The 18,206-nt window shown below is 40.6% G+C and overlaps 1 protein-coding gene across 6 annotated transcripts in view; it reads right to left on the bottom strand.

Moving 5' to 3' along the window:
• The window catches only part of MTA3 (metastasis associated 1 family member 3), a 167,146-nt gene that overhangs the window by 23,546 nt on the left and 125,394 nt on the right, over positions 1-18,206 (bottom strand). For 3 of the 6 annotated variants that reach the window (XM_037162081.2, XM_053667106.1, XM_037162083.2), the window contains 5 exons: positions 13,960-14,034; positions 12,095-12,153; positions 6,590-6,714; positions 3,687-3,838; positions 2,644-2,866 (listed from right to left, as the gene is read on the bottom strand). In XM_037162081.2, the coding sequence (XP_037017976.1) occupies positions 2,644-2,866; positions 3,687-3,838; positions 6,590-6,714; positions 12,095-12,153; positions 13,960-14,034 (634 nt within the window). Of the gene's footprint in view, positions 1-2,494; positions 2,867-3,686; positions 3,839-6,589; positions 6,715-12,094; positions 12,154-13,959; positions 14,035-18,206 lie in introns of those variants that run through there. The other 3 variants (XM_037162082.2, XM_037162085.2, XM_037162084.2) reach the window with 3 other exon arrangements.

Genomic DNA, 18,206 nt, shown 5'->3' with positions numbered 1-18,206 from the left:
CACCCTAAATTTTGGCTATACTAGTTCTGATGGTGCTGCTGCAGGGTAAACTTTTACAGTGCTTGTAAGAGGAAGAGACGCTAATTCACAGGGAAAACTGTTTTCCTTTCCCAATATTACAATGAATTACTCTAAAATGAATTAATTGCATCTCTTAGTGTATCAGTACCTTCAGATCCAACCCTTTACCTCATCTAAAAAGTACACTCCCACTGCACCATGGTGATGCTTAAATTTGGGGGGAGGGACAAGGTCACCACTGCCTTTGGGAAACCAAAAAAGATTACCTAGAAAAATATATACATTCTCCATGGACCAGAGACAAGGCTGCTACAGAACCAGGTCATTAACACCTAATCTTCTCTCACTAACAAGCCAAGATCAAGGGACGTGCTGAGGAGGTAGTAGTAAGACACATGTAAGAAGGGAGAAGACGATGTAAGAATCAATTCAATGCTATGAAGGGTTCACTATTTGCTTGTCTGAAAAAAAAAAAAACTGAGTAGATGCCTGCTGGAGCTTTATAATTTTAAATCTCGAGGTAAAATTAATTATTCTGAGAATCCAATTCTGTATGTAACTCAACCAATGAGACTAAATACACAATAAAATGTTCCTTGAGTCTCATCACAATAAATGACTGTTCTTTTATTATTACTGTATCTATGTTTGTGGAAATAGAATACAGGTAATTTAATCGTGTCTTTTTTTTTTTTTTAAGTAGCATGGCCTTTCAATTGAGGGGAAAGAATTAAAATGAGGTTACAGAAAGTTACACTTCACTGAATAATCAAAGTAAAGACAATTTACAAATTCACTGACAAATGAACAGAAGAGCCCCAGGAAGCAACGGCTTCCTCAGTAGCCAATTTAGTTGGTGATGGTTTCTTTTCCATTCATAGGAACAAAGATGATACTGGATTCCAGCTTATTTTAATGGAAGAATTTCACTAATTTTCTTTCTCAAATGTTTTATTGTTCTCTTTATTTAAGAAATTGTATCTAAAAGTATGTATTTTATTATTATCTTTTAAAGATTTTTATTTATTTTTTTTAGAGAGAGGGGTAGGGAGGGAGAAAGAGAGGGAGAGAAACATCAATGTGTGCTTGCCTCTCGCACACCCCCAACTGAGGGTGCGACTCAGGTATGTGCCCCAACTGGGAATCGAACCAGTGACCTTTCAGATTGCAGGCTGGCACTCAATCCACTGAGCTACACCAGTGAGGGCTAAAAGTATGTGTTTTAAATCAGTTAAGCAGTTTAGATGAGTATAAATATTCCAGTTCCTTAAAAGAGATTTTAAAAGGTAAAAATAGAATAAATCTATAAACTCAGAAATGCTGGCGTCAAGCCTCAATATAAGCCTAAATTCTCAAATATATATAGACCTAATGTAGCTGAATTTTCCTTCTATGGGACTCAGAAGTTACTAACAATTTCTACTCCCTTCACAAAGCACTTTTGTTCTTCTTCTTATAAATCCTTTAAGATTTAAAGCCATTCAACTGTTCTGCTGAAAACTACCTTTAGGAACAAAATGTATTTCAACCATTACTCCTTTTACCGATATCCTCTTTAAATCGAAAATGGAACATCTTTAATAAGATCTTTCTTATCTCACAGATAAAGAAAAAGCTTCTAACTGACTATCTTTAGGATTTCTAAGTCTTAGCCAGGCGGCAAGTTTTCTCATCCTTTACAGGAAAAACGTTGCATGGCTCGAACACGCCAGCCAGGCCTGCGACTGGAAGTGGCGTGACTGGAGTCAGAGCTAACGCGCAACCTCGGGCCACGTGGCAATGACAGAACAGTCCACAATTCATTGATACATATGACCTTAAAGAAAGAAAGAAAGAGGAGGGGGGGGGAGAGAGAGAGAGAGAGGTAAGCAAGACTGAATGCACTGCAAATGAGGACTACAGCCATGTAAATGTTACGTAATACGGATGATGCACGATTATGAAATGGAGACCGAACTGCACAGACAGGAAGGGTGCTCAGCCACAGACCTGGACGCTGCCTGTAGAAACTAAATGTGTGTTTTGCAGAAAACTCACCCAGAAGACTTTAAAATTCACTTATAATTTGCTAATTACTCTTCTAACCTAGCGTTTGTTATAAAGCACTGTGAATTTCCAAAATACTGTATAACTGTAGAAGGTTCAAGGGAAAACATGGTTTATACAGAGATGTACGATTTTCAATTAGTGGAAAGTGGCAAATTTTATTCACACCTAATGAGTTCATGTAGGACTGGACCGCTGTCCCGGAGTTTCCTGCACCACCGCCTGCGGGCAGTAGGTAGAGGCTCCACTTTCTAGGTCAAAGTGCCTCAATCAGAGCTACGGTGGCAATTCCGTCATAAAGCCACGCTGGGCAGGGCCCCTCCCACCGTCGTTGGCTGAACACTACTCTCTCACAAAGGCTGTGAGGTTTTAATGTTTTCTTTTCAGGTTGGCATGATACAAATGGCAGCAGACAAAAACAATGTTAAAAAAATAAACCAAATAAAAGGCTGTACACAAGAACTTAAGTTTATTGCAAACAAAAACAAAAATAAAACAAAACAAAAGAGAGAGAGGGAAAGAGAGAAAATGGTCAGAAGCACAACACAGAAGGTTAAGAATTTAAAAGCATCTTACATTCTGCCCTAATGGCAGCATAGTTAATAGGAACAAACGGCCGTCTCGCTGCCTGCCGCAGCCGGAGGGAATTTTTGCAGACCTGACGAGCAAATTTTGTGAAACACGTAGTGTGAAGGAAGAAAGCCTGGCGGGTCTTCACAGCAGACTTTGGGCTTCCAGTGTTCCGGACCGGCATCCCCTGCATGGCCTGGCGTGACACGTGGCTTCGAACACGAGGGTCCTGCAGGGTCAGACACCAACAAATGTGTGAAGACCAGGGCTGGTCAAGCGCAGTGTTATCTGCATTATGCTCAAGGGAAAGGGTAGTTTTTAAATCTTCCACTGAAGCATCTATAACTTAATACACTGCCCTGAAGAATTAAAAAGTGTCTTGGAAAGAAGGTAGGGATGTAGAGAAGGAAACTGGTTTGGAGTTTGGGGCTGGGCATCTGTGTGATCCTACACTTTTGTTTCTAAAATTGACCCTAACATCCAAAACTACATTCATAATAGTAAAGAACTACCGATGGGTTAATTAGAGAGAGAGAGAGAGAGAGAGAGAGAGAGAGCGCTTTAAATATTGAAGGACTCCTGAGATCCTGTTAGTGCTCAAATAGAATGGTCTCCCTCTGGTCGACCTGGGTGCTTGGTATCTGCTATGAGAATGATACCAAATCATATTTTAACTGTTGTTCACCTCAAGATTAAGTCCATACCTCCTTGTGCCTCCTATGAGAGCTCAGGAAGAGAATAAATGTTCAATTTGTTACTTTATGTCATAAGACAGATTTTCAGTAACACTCTCCTTACACTAAGGCCTCCCGCATTGTTCTTTTGTCTCGGTAATCCCACAGACAAATATTTTGAATACCTGAAAAGATGTGGTTTGTTCCTGCCCCTCTCTCCACACCCACCCTGCATATTGTGGTGCTTTGTTTGCCTATAAAAATAGCTTTGTTTCCTTTTAAATTATCTAACACTGTAATTTTGTTTTCAAGGACTGATCCAGGCACTGAAAAACATGACACTCCTCAAGGCCAAAAGGACTGTCGCTCATGTACCTCTGTAGGTGGGCTGGGGGACAGCTTCTCCTCTTCTGACTGGGTGGGCATTTTCAGGCCTCCGTATTTTTTCCAGTAGAGCCAACAGGTTGCACACAGTCTACACTGCATATTAGGCGGGCCCCAGGAATACCACTGATGAGACTGTGTAGCTAAAGATGGTGGAAAGGGAAGAAAACACAAAGGATGCTATAGAATTTGTAACATCAATATATATGGTCAAGTAGTTCCAAAAATATTCCCAATCTTCTTTCAGTTTTCAATTTTATTTTTCCCCCACTTACAAGCCACATATGAAAGGCTAATAATACATATCTATAGCTTTCAAGACTCAGAATTCATTAAAAACCCTTATGTACATAAACATCTCAAACTAAGTGCCTGTGGCATCTATTTAAGACAGGTGATTAGGTGAAGTATCCTATATTATATGTTGTGCTGCTGAGGGAGTTTTTAATTAAAAACATTTTCTATTGTGTACAATTCTAGAAATAACTACCAGAAAGGTAGTGTTTAAAGTCTAAATCCAGGTTTCCAAACCTGTGGTTCAGAAGCAACTTGGAGTGTACAGTGTTCAGAGGGGCCTCACGGACAGAGGCAGGAATGTGACAGAAAAGGCATCTGTTTTTTATTCCTTTAATCAATAGACAAAGTAATTATTTTAAATTTCTTCCTTTAAAAAACAGATCCTTCCAAGACTAAGTCTGTATCAAGTGAGCGTATGTAGCTGAAATTCACAGCACGCTTCAGACCTGGTCACGTGGTGGATTTTATCACACAGCTGAACACTGTGAACCCGTGTTCGTGCTGTTCTGCAGTTTAAATCACTGCCATGACATGTAAAGTTCCCCATCTGATGTCAGAAAACAATGACACCAAAACATTTAAGTAATGAGGGGCACAAAAACTATTATTACAATTCTGTAAATGTGCCTTGGAACCTTCTTCCTCTGATCTGTAAGATGCAGCAGATCCAATGTTCAAACAGAAGAGCAAGGTGTCAGCTACCACTTCACAAACCAATGGGGAAAAATGCAGTGATCATTGCCATGGAACTGTCTTTTAGTTTATCGAGAGTAATGCTGTACACTCATCCTGTATTATTTTTTGGAGGACTCCTTGTTAAGTAGCAGCCTAAAAACCTTTCCTCTTATAATTTAAACAGTAAGTTGATTGTTAAAAAACACAAAGTACAAGAACTCTGCATATTAGGCATGGACTTATTTTGGATTCTGAAAACAACATTTTATTCATACTTAAATATACATTGCTACCCAAACTAAGACACATCATTTAGTGTTTATCGGCAAATGTCTTTTTCCATATATAATTAACTATAATTTAACGATCCAAATATAATTCAACGATCAGTTAAAAAGCAACAAACAGAAAATACCAAATTCTTTCTATAATGATAAATTTTACATGTATTACATTAAGATATATTTTATGGTATAAATTATTTTAAAATATTAATATAAAATATTATAAAATTAAAATAGTTTGTCATGCAAACATAAAAATAACAGAATAATTATTAAAATGGACATGTAAGATTACATATGTGTAAAGGAATTTGTAAATAAAAATATGACAGATTAAGTCATATCATTTGTCTGCAGGACTTTTATCTTTATTTAAATATAAATGTACTTTGAAATCTAAGAATTCCCAATTCAAAGACATTTGTGATGCAATCCATGTAAAATTCTGACCAAAAAGAAGCTAGTTTTGCACAAACTGCTTCCCCCTGTACTCCCAGGGCACAGAAAATGGTTAGACGTGCACCACTGCTATGACGTCATCAATCTGTCTGGCTCCCACCTGCCTTGGTTTCAGGGAAGAAATTACATGTTTGGCTTTAAAAGCCGTTGCTAACGCTGAAACCTGGTCTGGAGCATGGAGCAGAGTCACCAACACCCTCATTCCTCTGTCCTCAGGGCAGCAGGCTCTGTACCCCCGCAAAGAGCTGCTGGGAGACAAAAACTAGGCACTCAGTAGACATTTAATAGCCATTAGTTTTCCTCCCTCTCCCACTCCAGGATACTTTGGTTGGAAGAAACATAGATAATAATGTCACCAATACCTCATTAAGAGATTACGTTGTTGTAATATTAAATAAACATAAAAAGTACATCAACTCTGTACCAATTAATTTCACTAACCCAATATATATAATACTGCCAGCCTCTGGTAGGTTTTGGACAGAGATTAATGAATTGGGACCCTAAGCCATGGCCAGTGGGGCTCAGTTGGAGTGCCCCCCATAAACCAAACGGTCTCAGGTTCAAATCCTGGTCAGGGCACATGCCTAGGTTGCAGGTTCGGTCCCCAGTCAGAATGCATGTGAGAGGCAACCAATCCAATGTCTGTCCCCCTCCCTTCCTGTCTCTCTGAAAAATAAAGGAAAAAATTTATTAAAAAAATCAGGACCCTGAGGCCAGAAGCAAATACCACAGAATAGCATCATCTCCCAAACCTCTGCTCTGAGGGAATCTGGTCTGAGGACCACACACGGATCTTTCCTACAGAATTATTTGCAGCCTTTAATTTGTCAAAGCATGCTGAGAAACTCCAAAAGTGGATTTGGTCCATTTCACGGGACCATGGTTCGCACACGGCCAATGAACAACTCGAATACAGCTTAACTAACAGTGCAGTCTGTGGATACTCACAAACACAGGACTCCAGAGAAGCAAATCAAAGGAAACCCAATGCTTAAACACTCAGTGTCCAGGCGGAAGGGAGGGTTGGGCATCTAGTCGCTCCAAGGTTACTACGTTATCCCACCCTCTACGCAGTGTTGGCCTCACATACCTCCCACCAGCGCCAGCACAGTGGCCTGCGTGTCACTGAAGACAGGCCTCACGTGGGAAAACAAAGCCTCGCTGGAGGGAACTCACCGTAGCAGCTCTCACAGGCGCGCCCTAACAGGGGGTTCTGCGGCTGGAACGTGGTCCCCACGGCTCCATTCACAGCACCAGGTTTGCCATTGCTGGTAGATATTTGGTTGGGATTTGGTTTGCTGCTTTCAAAGAAATGTAAAGTAAGGTCATAAAAATGATTTGTACAAAAAACAAGGCAAAAGGCTCTACATTTCATTACTGATTTATATGAACTATACATACACACATCTGAATGTTTGCTAAAGAAGAAATACACTGGAAAAGTGAACCCAGACCAGCTGGTGTGGCTTAGTGAGCTGGACGCCAGCCAGCAGACCGACAGGTCGCCAGTTCCATGCTGGTCGGGGCACATGCCTGGGTTGTGGGTTCGGTGCCCAGCTGGGTGCATACGAAGGCAGCCAATCAATGTTTCTCTCCTTCTCTTTCTCCCTCCCTTGCTCTCTCTCTAAAATCAAAAATTAAAAAAAAAAAAAAAAAAAAAAAAAAAAAAGAAGTCAAACCATTCATCTTCACAAAACAAGGCTATGGACTTCCAGCCAAGGTGGAGGCGTAGGTGGAAACACTGTGCCTCCTCGTTCAACCAAGTTTAAAGACAACAAAGTTTTAGTAACAAAAATGCAACCAAAACAGAGAAAATTGAACTATACGGAAGTCCAACAATAACAAACCATTCAGCCAGACTGATAAACCAGGTGAAGGAGCGAGCAGTGAGACAGACCGCACAGGCCCCAGCGGCGGGAAGCAGCAGAGGGAACTGCCATTGCCCCGCTCTGACCCAGCCTTGCCCCCACATACAGCATCACAACCCAGCAACCTGGGTGGCCCCACCATGGTGAACACCTAAGGCTCCTCATACATAACGGGCACAAACAGACCAAAACATGGCTCAAGACGAACTCAAAGCCCCAGAGCCAATAACTCCAAGCAACCAAGAAATAGCCAACCTATCAGATGCACAGTTCAAAACATTGGTGATCAGGATGCTCACAGAACTGGTGGATTTTAGTCACAAATTAGAGGAACATATGAAGGCGAAACTAATTGAAATGAAGGGAAATGCACACAGAACCAATAGTGATGGAAAGGAAACTGGGACTCAAATCAAAGGATTGGACCAAAAGGAAGAAAAAAATGACCAAACAGAAAACAATGAAGAAACAAGAATTCAAAAAAATGAAGAGAGGCTTAGGAACCTCCAGGACACCTTTAAATGCTCCAACATCCGAATTATAAGGGTACCAGAAGGGGAAAAGGAACAGCCACCAGTGGAAAACTTATTTGAACAAATAATAAAGGAGAACTTCCCCAATCTGGCAAAGGAAATAGACTTCCAGGAAATCCAGGAAGCTCAGAGTCCCAAAGAAGTTGGACCCAAGAAGGAACACACCAAGGCACATCATCATTACATTACCCAAGATTAAAATGAAGAAGAGAATCCTAGAAGCAGCAACAGATAAAGAGACAGTAACCTACAAAGGAGTTCCCATCAGACTATCAGCTGATTTCTCAAGAGACCTTGCAGGCAGGCAAGAAGGGGCTGGAAAGAAGTATTCCAAGTCATGAAATCCAAAGACCTACACCCAAGATTGCTCTATCCAGCAAAGCTTTCATTTAGAATGGAAGGGCAGATAAAGTGCTTCTCAGATAAGGTCAAGTTCAAGGAGTTCATCATCACCAAGCCCTTATTATATGAAATGTTAAAGGGACTTATCTGAGAAAAAGAAGATAAAAAAGATGAACAGTGAAAGGACAGCAAACTCACAGTTATTAGCAACCACACCTAAAACAAAAGCAAACTAAGAGGACAGCTAAATCAGGAGCAGAACCATAGAAATGGTGATCACATGGAAGATTAGCAACAGCGGGGTGGGAGGAAGAGAGAGGGGGAGAAGGTACACAGAATAAGTAGCATAGACTGTAGGTAGAAAATAGATGGGGGGAGGGCAAGAATAGTATGGGAAATATAGAATCTAAAGAACTTGAGACACGTGGACATAAATTAAAGGGGGGGAATGGTGGAAGAGGGGTGTGCAGGGTAGAGGGGAATGAAGGGGAGAAATAGGACAACTGTAATGGCATAATCAATAAAATATATTAAAAAAAAAACAAGGCTATGTACAAACCTATGCCTAACACAAAATTTATACAGCCACATCTCTTATCTAGCCAAATACAATTTCTTTAGAACACCCTCTGATGCTTTTGAAGATATATGTTATTAAGCTTTATCAGATATCATAAATTCTCCTGAGAAAGTAAAATATTTTTATAGATCACATACATTAAGCCAAAGGGGATGTGCCATATTCAGAAAAAACCACTGTGCTGTGCTGCTCCTGCCACCTCCCGGGGGACTGCACAAAAGCAGCGCACCCCACCCCGTGTTGGGTGTCAACGGGGCGCCTCCAGAGGTGAGCCAGCATTTCAGGAGTTGCTGACGGCTCGTGACAATAATTTCTGTTATGTCTGAGCTTCTTTGAGGAAGATTACACAGCATTCAAAATTAGAAAAACCAATAAATGTATTTTGAGGATTTATCTTCAAGAAAAAAATTTTAGGAGGATAAAGGAGACATCTATCAGAAGTATATATGCAAAATTCCCACAGGCCATACTCCCCAGAAACACGGAGCCCAGATTACCTGCAGGCTTGCTGTGCAAACATGGCTAACTTGTGCCCACCTGGGGTGTGCTAACTCCCCTGCTCACAAGCCACGCCCGATAATATGGGTTGGCCCATACTTTATCTGACATATAAATACACAATTTAAGCTTGGTCCAAGGCACTTTTTTCTTATTGCTCCTCCTAAGAAATCTCATTCATGGTTTTAAACATAGTATTGTGTGCTGATGAAGCTCAAATTTGTATCTCTAGCCCAGAACTTTCCCCTGAGTTTAAGACCAATACATCCGACCATCTATTCAACACCTTGTTGTGGACACGACAACTCAAAATGACCGATCTGGTTCTCTGCCACAGTTTCTTAGTTTGGTGGACAGCACAGCAAACCACAGAGCTGTGCTAGCAGGAACCTGGCACTCAGCCCTGACACGGGCCCTCCACTCCTAGAACACTAGTCAATCACCTCCAGGCAGAGCCCCAGTTCCAGGGCCCCATCTCTAGGTCAACCTACTACCATCTTTCCTCCCCCCAAACTTCACAACTGGTCTCCTACATCCACTCTTACTCCCTTCCCCAAACCATTCTCCAAAATATAGCCAGTGATCTTAAAGTATAAATTGGATCATAATACTTCCTTGTTTAAAATCCATTTCCTCATCAGATGGACAAACTCCTGGCTCTTGCCTAGCATACCAGCCACAGAAGAGCTATTCTCCCTCTTAGTACTGGTCACACTGGGCGACAAGCTGTTTGGCATCTTCCTCCCCATATGAGAATGCAGCCCGTCTTCTTAAGCTTTCTACCTCTAGCACTGAGCTGAGCGCTCTGCACAGAGGAAACTGCCAGGCTCAGAAGACTGATGGTATGAAACCATTCTCAATATATTATTTGTTTTTAAATATTCTATTTCAGAGTTAACTGGGAAGTTCTTCAAAGGACTCAAATTCTTAATCCAACTCAACAATGCAGCTTCATATATTCTACTGATGTACATGGTTTATATAACTTCTTCAAGAAGTACGATTAAAAACTGTTTTGAGCTCTAGAAATCACTCGCTTGGATCAGGGGTTGGTATAGTAAAATATTTTAAGCTTTGTTGTTATCGTAATTCTATTGTAACCACTGAACTCTGCAATTGTAGCACTAAAGCAGACACAGACAACACATAAATGAACAAGTGACTGTGTCCCAATAACACTTTCTTTATTAAAAACAGCCCTGGCTGGTGTGGCTCAGTGGATTAAGTGCTGGCCTGCAAACCAAAGGGTCAAAGATTTGATTCCCAGTCTGGGGCATATGCTTGGGTTGTGGGCCAGGTCCCCAGTGTGGGGTGTGCAAGAAGCAACCACACACTGATGTTTCTCTCCTTCTCTTTCTCTCTCTCTCCCCCTCTCTAAAACACAAACAAATACAATCTTCCAACCCTGGCCCCCAAACAAAAAACAAACAAACAAAAAACATAGCAGGTGCCCTGGCCAGTGCGGCTCAGTTGGTTGGAGCATTGTCCCATATACTGAAAGGTCACGGCTTCCATTCCTTCCACATGACTAGGACACTAAAAAACCTAGACTGCAGGTTCAATCCCTGGTTGGGGAGCCTGTGAGGGGCAACCTATCAATGTTTCTCCCACCCCCTCTTTCTAAAAGCAATGAAAAAAAATGTCCTCCAGTGAGGATTTGAAGGAGGAGGAAGAAGAAGGTAGCAACTACGTCAGATTTGGCCCACAGACTATAGTTTGCTGGTCTCTGACTTAGATCAAGGCTCTAAAGTCAATGCAAAACAGAACAGAAACAATTATCTGGGTTACTTGGTGCAGCCTGGTTGCATATACTTGTCCTTTGATGTGAAAGCACTGTAAAGTACAAGAAAGCTGGTACGCTTGCTTTTGAAAATCTAAGACACAAATCACAACAGTATTTTCTTTAGGGAGCTATTCTTTTATAAGTTAGTCAAATAAATTAGAAACCATTATGCAGAAGGGACATTACAGCTCTGAATAAAAATTATGGACCCTGTAAATTACATGTTATCTGCTTTGAGATAAAAGACTAGTAAGAACTGTGCAATTCATTTTCTATGAGGCCTCCTATATATAAAAATGTCTTAATATATCAAAATTCAGTAAATAAAAGGTTTAGTACAAAACAACTGCACTTAGCTCCTAAGCGTAAGAAAGATCTCGCAGCAGTGCACAGAACTTGTGGCAAATCCCATTTTAAACCCGCCCCTAACCTAGGATAGCACTACACACACGGTGCGCGCAATAAACTAGGTTTCTCTGAACAAACATGTGACCAAACTTTAAAGATCTCAAGAACAAGAGTGTAAGTCATTTAAAACATAGCACATGGAAAGAAAATTGGCGTTCATTTTGATACAACGATGATTTCTAAGTCCAAAGGAAAATGATAGAATGCTAGAGCAAGACAATCAAAAGATATGCACTATTTAGCAAGTATTTACAAAGTATGAGTCTACTTACTTTCCCTAACCATTCTTCTAAGCAAATAATGTAAAATGTCTACACCCCAAAAGGGCAGTGCGCATTACCCAAACAAGGTTAGTTCTACTACGGACAAGTTTCCTAAGTTGGCAGCTTTCTGAAACACATTTGCTTCCGACAGTGGAGTGTCACAGGCCAGCTTCCTGACACTTCCCCTGGTCCTTCTGCTGTCTGCTCGGTGTTGCCCCCACCAGCCGCCTTTCTCTCTAAAAATACCAGTGTAATGGTAAGGGGAAGCAAACCTCATGCTTTGTGGTGGAAGAAAATGAGACACACAAAAAAAATTCAAATTTGGTTGATACTTCTCAAAATGACACATTTTGTTTTGATAGAATTAATACCATGACAAGTATTTAAAAAGATTTCTGTTACTTACTAAGTTGGGATATACACTTGTTTCAGTTTACTCTCAGCTTCTGCAGCTTTTAGACGTTTCTAATTCAAAAGATGGATAAAATATGTTACATGCAATGCCTAGTAATTATTACCACTTCATGGCTTTAAAAAATTCACAAGAAAATAATATATTAAAGCAAAATTCAAAAATTGCCACTTTAGGGCACATAGTAGTTTGTAAGAAAACTAAGCAGCAATAATTTGTAAGAAAAGTCACTAGATTCTGAGATATAGAACAGTAAGTATTAATAACATTTTAGACATAGGTTTAAAAAATAAAGCAATGAACAACTCCGTTCCCCACAAGAGTGAATCAACAGAACTTGTAAGTAACCATTTTCACTTTTCAAATTTATTTTCTACCTTAAATTTTTTTTTGTTTTTCTGAAAGGAAAAATAAAAAACCACACATAATCTTTACTTTTAGAAAAATATTCAGAGATGATTAGTTTTCAAAGTCCATGCAAAAGAAAGAGATAGTAACTATTCTAAATACAATTAAATAAGCATTTACCCTCAAATGTTGGGAGATATGCAGTATACTTTAAAGCTTGGCTGAACTCACATCAGATTTTAGGAACCAATTAGGAGCCAAATGCAGGAAAAGGAATGGGAAAAAGATTATGTAGTCAGATCCGGAGACTGATCAACACAATAATGAATGCAAATAGGGAAGGAAAATCATATATGGTAGACATCCAAAAATAAGACAAACCAAAATATTTCTCCTCGTTTTCTCAATGAGGAGTGAACAAAACCAATTAGGGGGACAACTTAAAACTTTTAGGGACAGAGTTAAAGTTTCTGAAAATAATTTTATCTAAACATTTTCAACCATCCCTGATGTTAGTATCTCCGCCACCTTTGGGGACTCTTTGGTTTAAATAACATGGGTTTTCAGAGCATGTGGTCTTCACTTCTACCTGAACTGTTTCAAATAAGCACTTTTTGAATAAAATATGATGCTGACACAGGAAAATTCCCAGCGAGCCATGGGTCGGCTGGCATTCACTGTTCTTGATCTCAACAACTCACTATAATAAGACGGTGATTCTTAAAATGCATTTTTACAGCATCCCACCTTGCCACTATGCAACCACATACTTAGGAAATAAAATGTCTGTACTAAACATATATGCCCCTCTCTTTACCAGTTCTGACACGTGACTAGAAGACTATAAAAATAAGTATTGACTGAGGCCACTTCAAGAAAATATGCTTCTTCCCAAGTAGTACTGCTCAAAATAAGTAATTGAGAGAATTGCCTCAGTTTGGGACATGTGGGAAGGACTCAAAAACAAATGATCCCCTGCTTTTAAAAATACTTTGGGATAAAAATTTATGTGCAGTACCAAAACATCAAACTCGCTAGACTAACTTCTCCAGGTAAGATAAAGGATGTAGGGGATATATGCACACAAATGTCATAGAAAGAGGTTTCAAAATATCTCAAATTGTATGGTGATAGCATCGGTCTAAATTTCCAATACTGTAAAAATAACTTGTTCTAAAGGTTTGTGCTAACATCAAATCTCAGGTCACTTCCTTCAAGTAACCTCACAAAGATGTGAAGCCCGGGCACCCGGCAAGGAAAACACTGCCTCTCCATAGTGTCCTTCCCTGTTATCTTCCCCAAATAGCTGCCACCATAAATTCTGAAGCAAAAAATCATAATAAGGCTAAAATCTTAAAACAGCATCTTAAGGCTATAAAATCATGCAATTTACAAGTCTAAAAAACATAAAAAACAAATTTAAAATTAAGTATACTGCCATGAAATACTAAAATATAAACAGAAAGCTCACTTTAATGCAATCATAATGCTAGCGATATAAAAAGAATTACCTGCTGTACATATCTGTCAGTAGTTTTCCACATGTAATAATATTCAATGATGCTCGTCAATGATTTCCAAGGGAGCTGAAAAAATATTCAACATGAAAATAAAAACAAGCTACCACAGTAACTGCTTTCCTTTAAAATCAATACTTAAAAATAATGAAGCAAATATCATGTGGAAGATTCATTCCATTTACGGAAACTGAAATTAATTCTGAGCAGAGGGTATCCCAAACAAGGCACATTCAGTTTGAGACTGAACACAACACATTTCAACTTCTCACTTTTATTTTGTTGAAAATCATAAACCTGCGACAGATACCATTTTCTGATTTACTCGGGAAAGTTGTTCTCAGGCTATATAGATGAAGTTGGAACACAAATTTTAGAAATGATATTTAAATAGATTTAGCTAGAGTTACTTTTACTTCCAAAGACATCAGCTACAACTGGGTTTCATTTGGTCTCTGGTATATTTTTCATCCTTAAAAAAACCATTCTATTTTGACCTATTTTAGTTGTAAATAAAATAAAAACTTACCATAAATCTCTGGGGGAGAAAAAGAACATAGCCCAGAGTGGTTCATAGTGGAAAAACAGAAAGCTTGCCCTTGTTTTTTTAAAAAAAAAGGTTATTTATTTTTACAGGAGGGAAAGGAAGGGAGAAAAAGAGGAAGGAAAACATGAATGTACAAGAGAAACACTGATGGGCTGCCTCTTGCACGCACCCCACTGGGGACCCGGCCCACACCTCAGGCATGTGCCCCGACTGGAAGTCAAATAAGCGATGACCTTTTGGTTTGCAGGATGTCGCCCAACCCACTGAGCCGCATGTCAGGGCCTTTGTTATTCTTCATTATTCAAAAATGGCTGAATGAGCTCCCAGTCATCAGATCCACAACCAAATAATATATTAACTGCGTCCCTATGTAAAGGGAGATCCGTCAGTCATCTAAGATGCAAATTGGGGCAGACGAAATTTCACACAAAATGACTGATGACGTTCGCAACTTCGGCAGCAGCAGCAGATTTTACAGACAGGTGACTGGGCACCCTGACTGCCACCCAGCTGTGCCTGATGCACCGCCAGGCTCAGAGTTACAACAGCACTTCCCAAACGTAGTAAGTTATAGAATGTCTAATCAATGGGTTTTATGCCTGAAACTGTTATAACATTGTATGCCAACTGTAACTGAAAAATAAAATGTTTAAAGTCAAAAACCAGTACTTTCCAGACTGCACTGCAGCTTGCGATCGCGTGTGAAACACCCATGCCATTCCTACCACCTCCGCATTTCACCCACCTATTTGGTCTGAAGAGGAAACAGACGGAATTTATTTTAAGTTTAACTGGGTGGCAACTCCAGCAGTAGTTACAAATGTGGTCTCCTTGCAGGACCCAAATCTGTACTGTCACTGGCATTAAAACTAAAGCAAACAGTGTTCTCCATTCCAACAAGCGATCTAGTGGAGCTGGAAGGCTCTGAGGGACAGTTTGAGGGGCTTAAAAGAACACGCCCAGACCTCAGAGGGTAAGACCTCACAGGACACTCACTGGCAGCGTCCCCTGGGGTTTTAAGCAAGCTAAAACCTCTCCATCTCCTACCAAGTCTTCTTGGGAGAAATAATGTAATTTATTTCTCCCTGACATGTAATTACCTGGAATGCTGAGAAAGAAAACCAAGGGACCAGTAACCTGAGCTTCGTCTTGAGCCCGACTTTATCTGGGGGTGAGCCACAAAGTCCTGGTCGGGCATGTTCAGCACCACCACGTCATCAAGGAGAGGAGTGGGTCTTGAACTTGTGGAGAACCTGGCCCGGCCCGGTGTGCCTGCTCCTAATGCAGTACCATTTTTCCCTCAACCCTCAGCTGTGGCTCCGTGGGAGTTCCCATGACACGTCAGTTTAGCAGGGAAAACAATACGACCATGCAGACGGCTCTGCATAATATACTGGTACCGACTGGAGCTACATGGCTCCTGCATTTCAGCCCCAAGCAGGAGCGGCTCTGAAGCACAGTGAAGGAGGGAGACCATTCTGGAACAGGGAGTAAACACCTGGCTTTCTACACTGAAGGAGATGGCCAGAAATACTAATGTGGGCAGGGGTTATTTACTTGTCACAATGATAAGGGACTAGAAAGGAATCAGGTTAGAATGCCGGTGACCATGAGGCTTAGAAAAGAGGTCTGTGGGACAGACAACCAGGATGGGCCTGAGTGTGAGGATATTTGTGTCCTCATGCTCACTCCCAGGCTCCCTCTGCAAAGAAGATTCTCATTAATATCAGGTGGGTAAATTATGTCCTCTATGGCGATCAGTTCACCTCTCCTCCTAACTATACCAATGATGACTCAAAGGATACATAGACAAAGTGGACACAGAGGCAAGGAGACAGATCACACACAGGTGCCACCACATGGATGTCCTTTCACCAAATCTGATCTGATCACTCCAGGTGTCCAAACTGCAAGGAACAGAGTGCACTGAGCCTCCAACATGGCACCCTTCCTGGTAACGTGTCAGGTACTTCAAACTCTCAGCATCCTGGAACAGTAGCAATCTATCCTCATCGAACAGATTATCATTCGAAACATGATTTGCCTTTTCTGCCTGTAATACATTGGCTAGCAATACCACCCACGGAGTATGAAAGACTTATCCCCACAAAACACTGCTTCTAACCAGGGCTCAGAACCCTTAAGAATGAAGGTTTGGATAACCCCACCAGATTGAGATTAATAACACTGGTTATTAAAGGTGCTGAGGGGAGAAGGACAGTGGGGGAATTCAATTTGGAATCCCAGTGAAGGCCTCAGGATGAACTTCAGAAACAGAAAAGAAGACTAAAGAGGCCACACGTATTTCTGCCCTTGCTTGGTATAATTATTTTCTGTCTGCACCCCAATTCCCTTTCTATTTCTTTGTAAGGTCTGTTGGTAGTGGTTTGAGCATTGTAATTTATTTTAGAAGCTACAAGCTATAAAGTCTGGGTTATAACTAAAACCAGAGGAAGAATAAATCAACCAGAGTGAAAGTAAATTTGGGCCTCCCCATTTGAAGAAATGGCACCACATTTTCTAATGATTCAGGAATAATTACTGTTGTTTACAAAGAAGGAAGCGAAGCAAGGATGGATGTTCGGTAGCCAAAGAAGTGGGTGTGGCAGCTACTATACATCCACTTCCAAACCACTGGCTTATCTTCCTTGAAGCTCTAAACTGTATTTTCCCCAGATATCCTTGAATAAGGGTGCAGACATATGAGCTTGGTTAGCCACACTGACAAACCTGAATGACATTTAGATATGGAAGTGAGCAACATCAAAATGAGGCTGTGTGCAGGGAGACCAGACAGTTTGGCCAGAACGATGGTTGAGATATCTTCTCGTAGACCATCTCTGACCTTTCAGTGATTGAAGCTTGAAATCATGGATGTGAAGCTGCAGAGGACACAGGTATTTCCACTGTTCCTCAAAGAATAGCATCCAAGCCTGGTTCTCTAGTCTTCCCAGAGATTCTATGAGAGTCTAATATCCTCCATTCCTTTCTGCTTATATTAGATACGGTGAATTCTATACTTAGCAACTAAGAACTCTGACCAATATAACCCATACATTTATCCTTTATTCTACTCGGTGAAGTTGAGTTTCTCTCACCCATATTCAAAAACACTCTAATACAAACATCAGTAAGGAGTGAAGTGTCTGAAGAACAGACCCCAGAGATGTGGCATTTAATGACAGACTCGCAGTGGAGCAGACATAAAGCACGACTGGCAGAACAGGCAGCAGTTTCTGTAGCAGGGTTGCTGCTAGAACACTGTCAGTGTGGCGTCAGATACTGCTCTCGGCTTCACAAGTCCTGGTTGTGAAGCATCTAAAATTGGATCCCTTGAAGCTCCTGGAGGTCCTGTTAGCCTTCTAACACCTTATACCTTTCCTTCTCCTTAAACTAGCTCACTCAAATGGATCCTGTCATCTCCAATTACGGTTTCCAACTTCCTCTAGTTTACATCCCTCTAATGTAAAAATTAGAAATCCAAACATGATATTTCCAGAACTTCTGGTCAAGATGGTGGCATATGTAAATAGGGCTCACCTCCTCACACAACCACATCAAAATTACAACTAAAATATAGAACACCCATCACTCAGAACTGTCAGAAATTGAGTTGAATGGAATTCTGACAAGTACAGAATTAAAGAAACCACAACCATCCAGACTGGTAGGAGGGTTGGAGACATGGAATGGG

The sequence above is a fragment of the Artibeus jamaicensis genome, unplaced genomic scaffold (genome assembly GCF_021234435.1).
Source record: "Artibeus jamaicensis isolate MK-2021 breed Jamaican fruit bat unplaced genomic scaffold, CSHL_Jam_final contig_465, whole genome shotgun sequence".
Lineage (NCBI taxonomy): Eukaryota > Metazoa > Chordata > Mammalia > Chiroptera > Phyllostomidae > Artibeus > Artibeus jamaicensis.
This window is presented reverse-complemented; position numbering and strand designations above follow the sequence as displayed.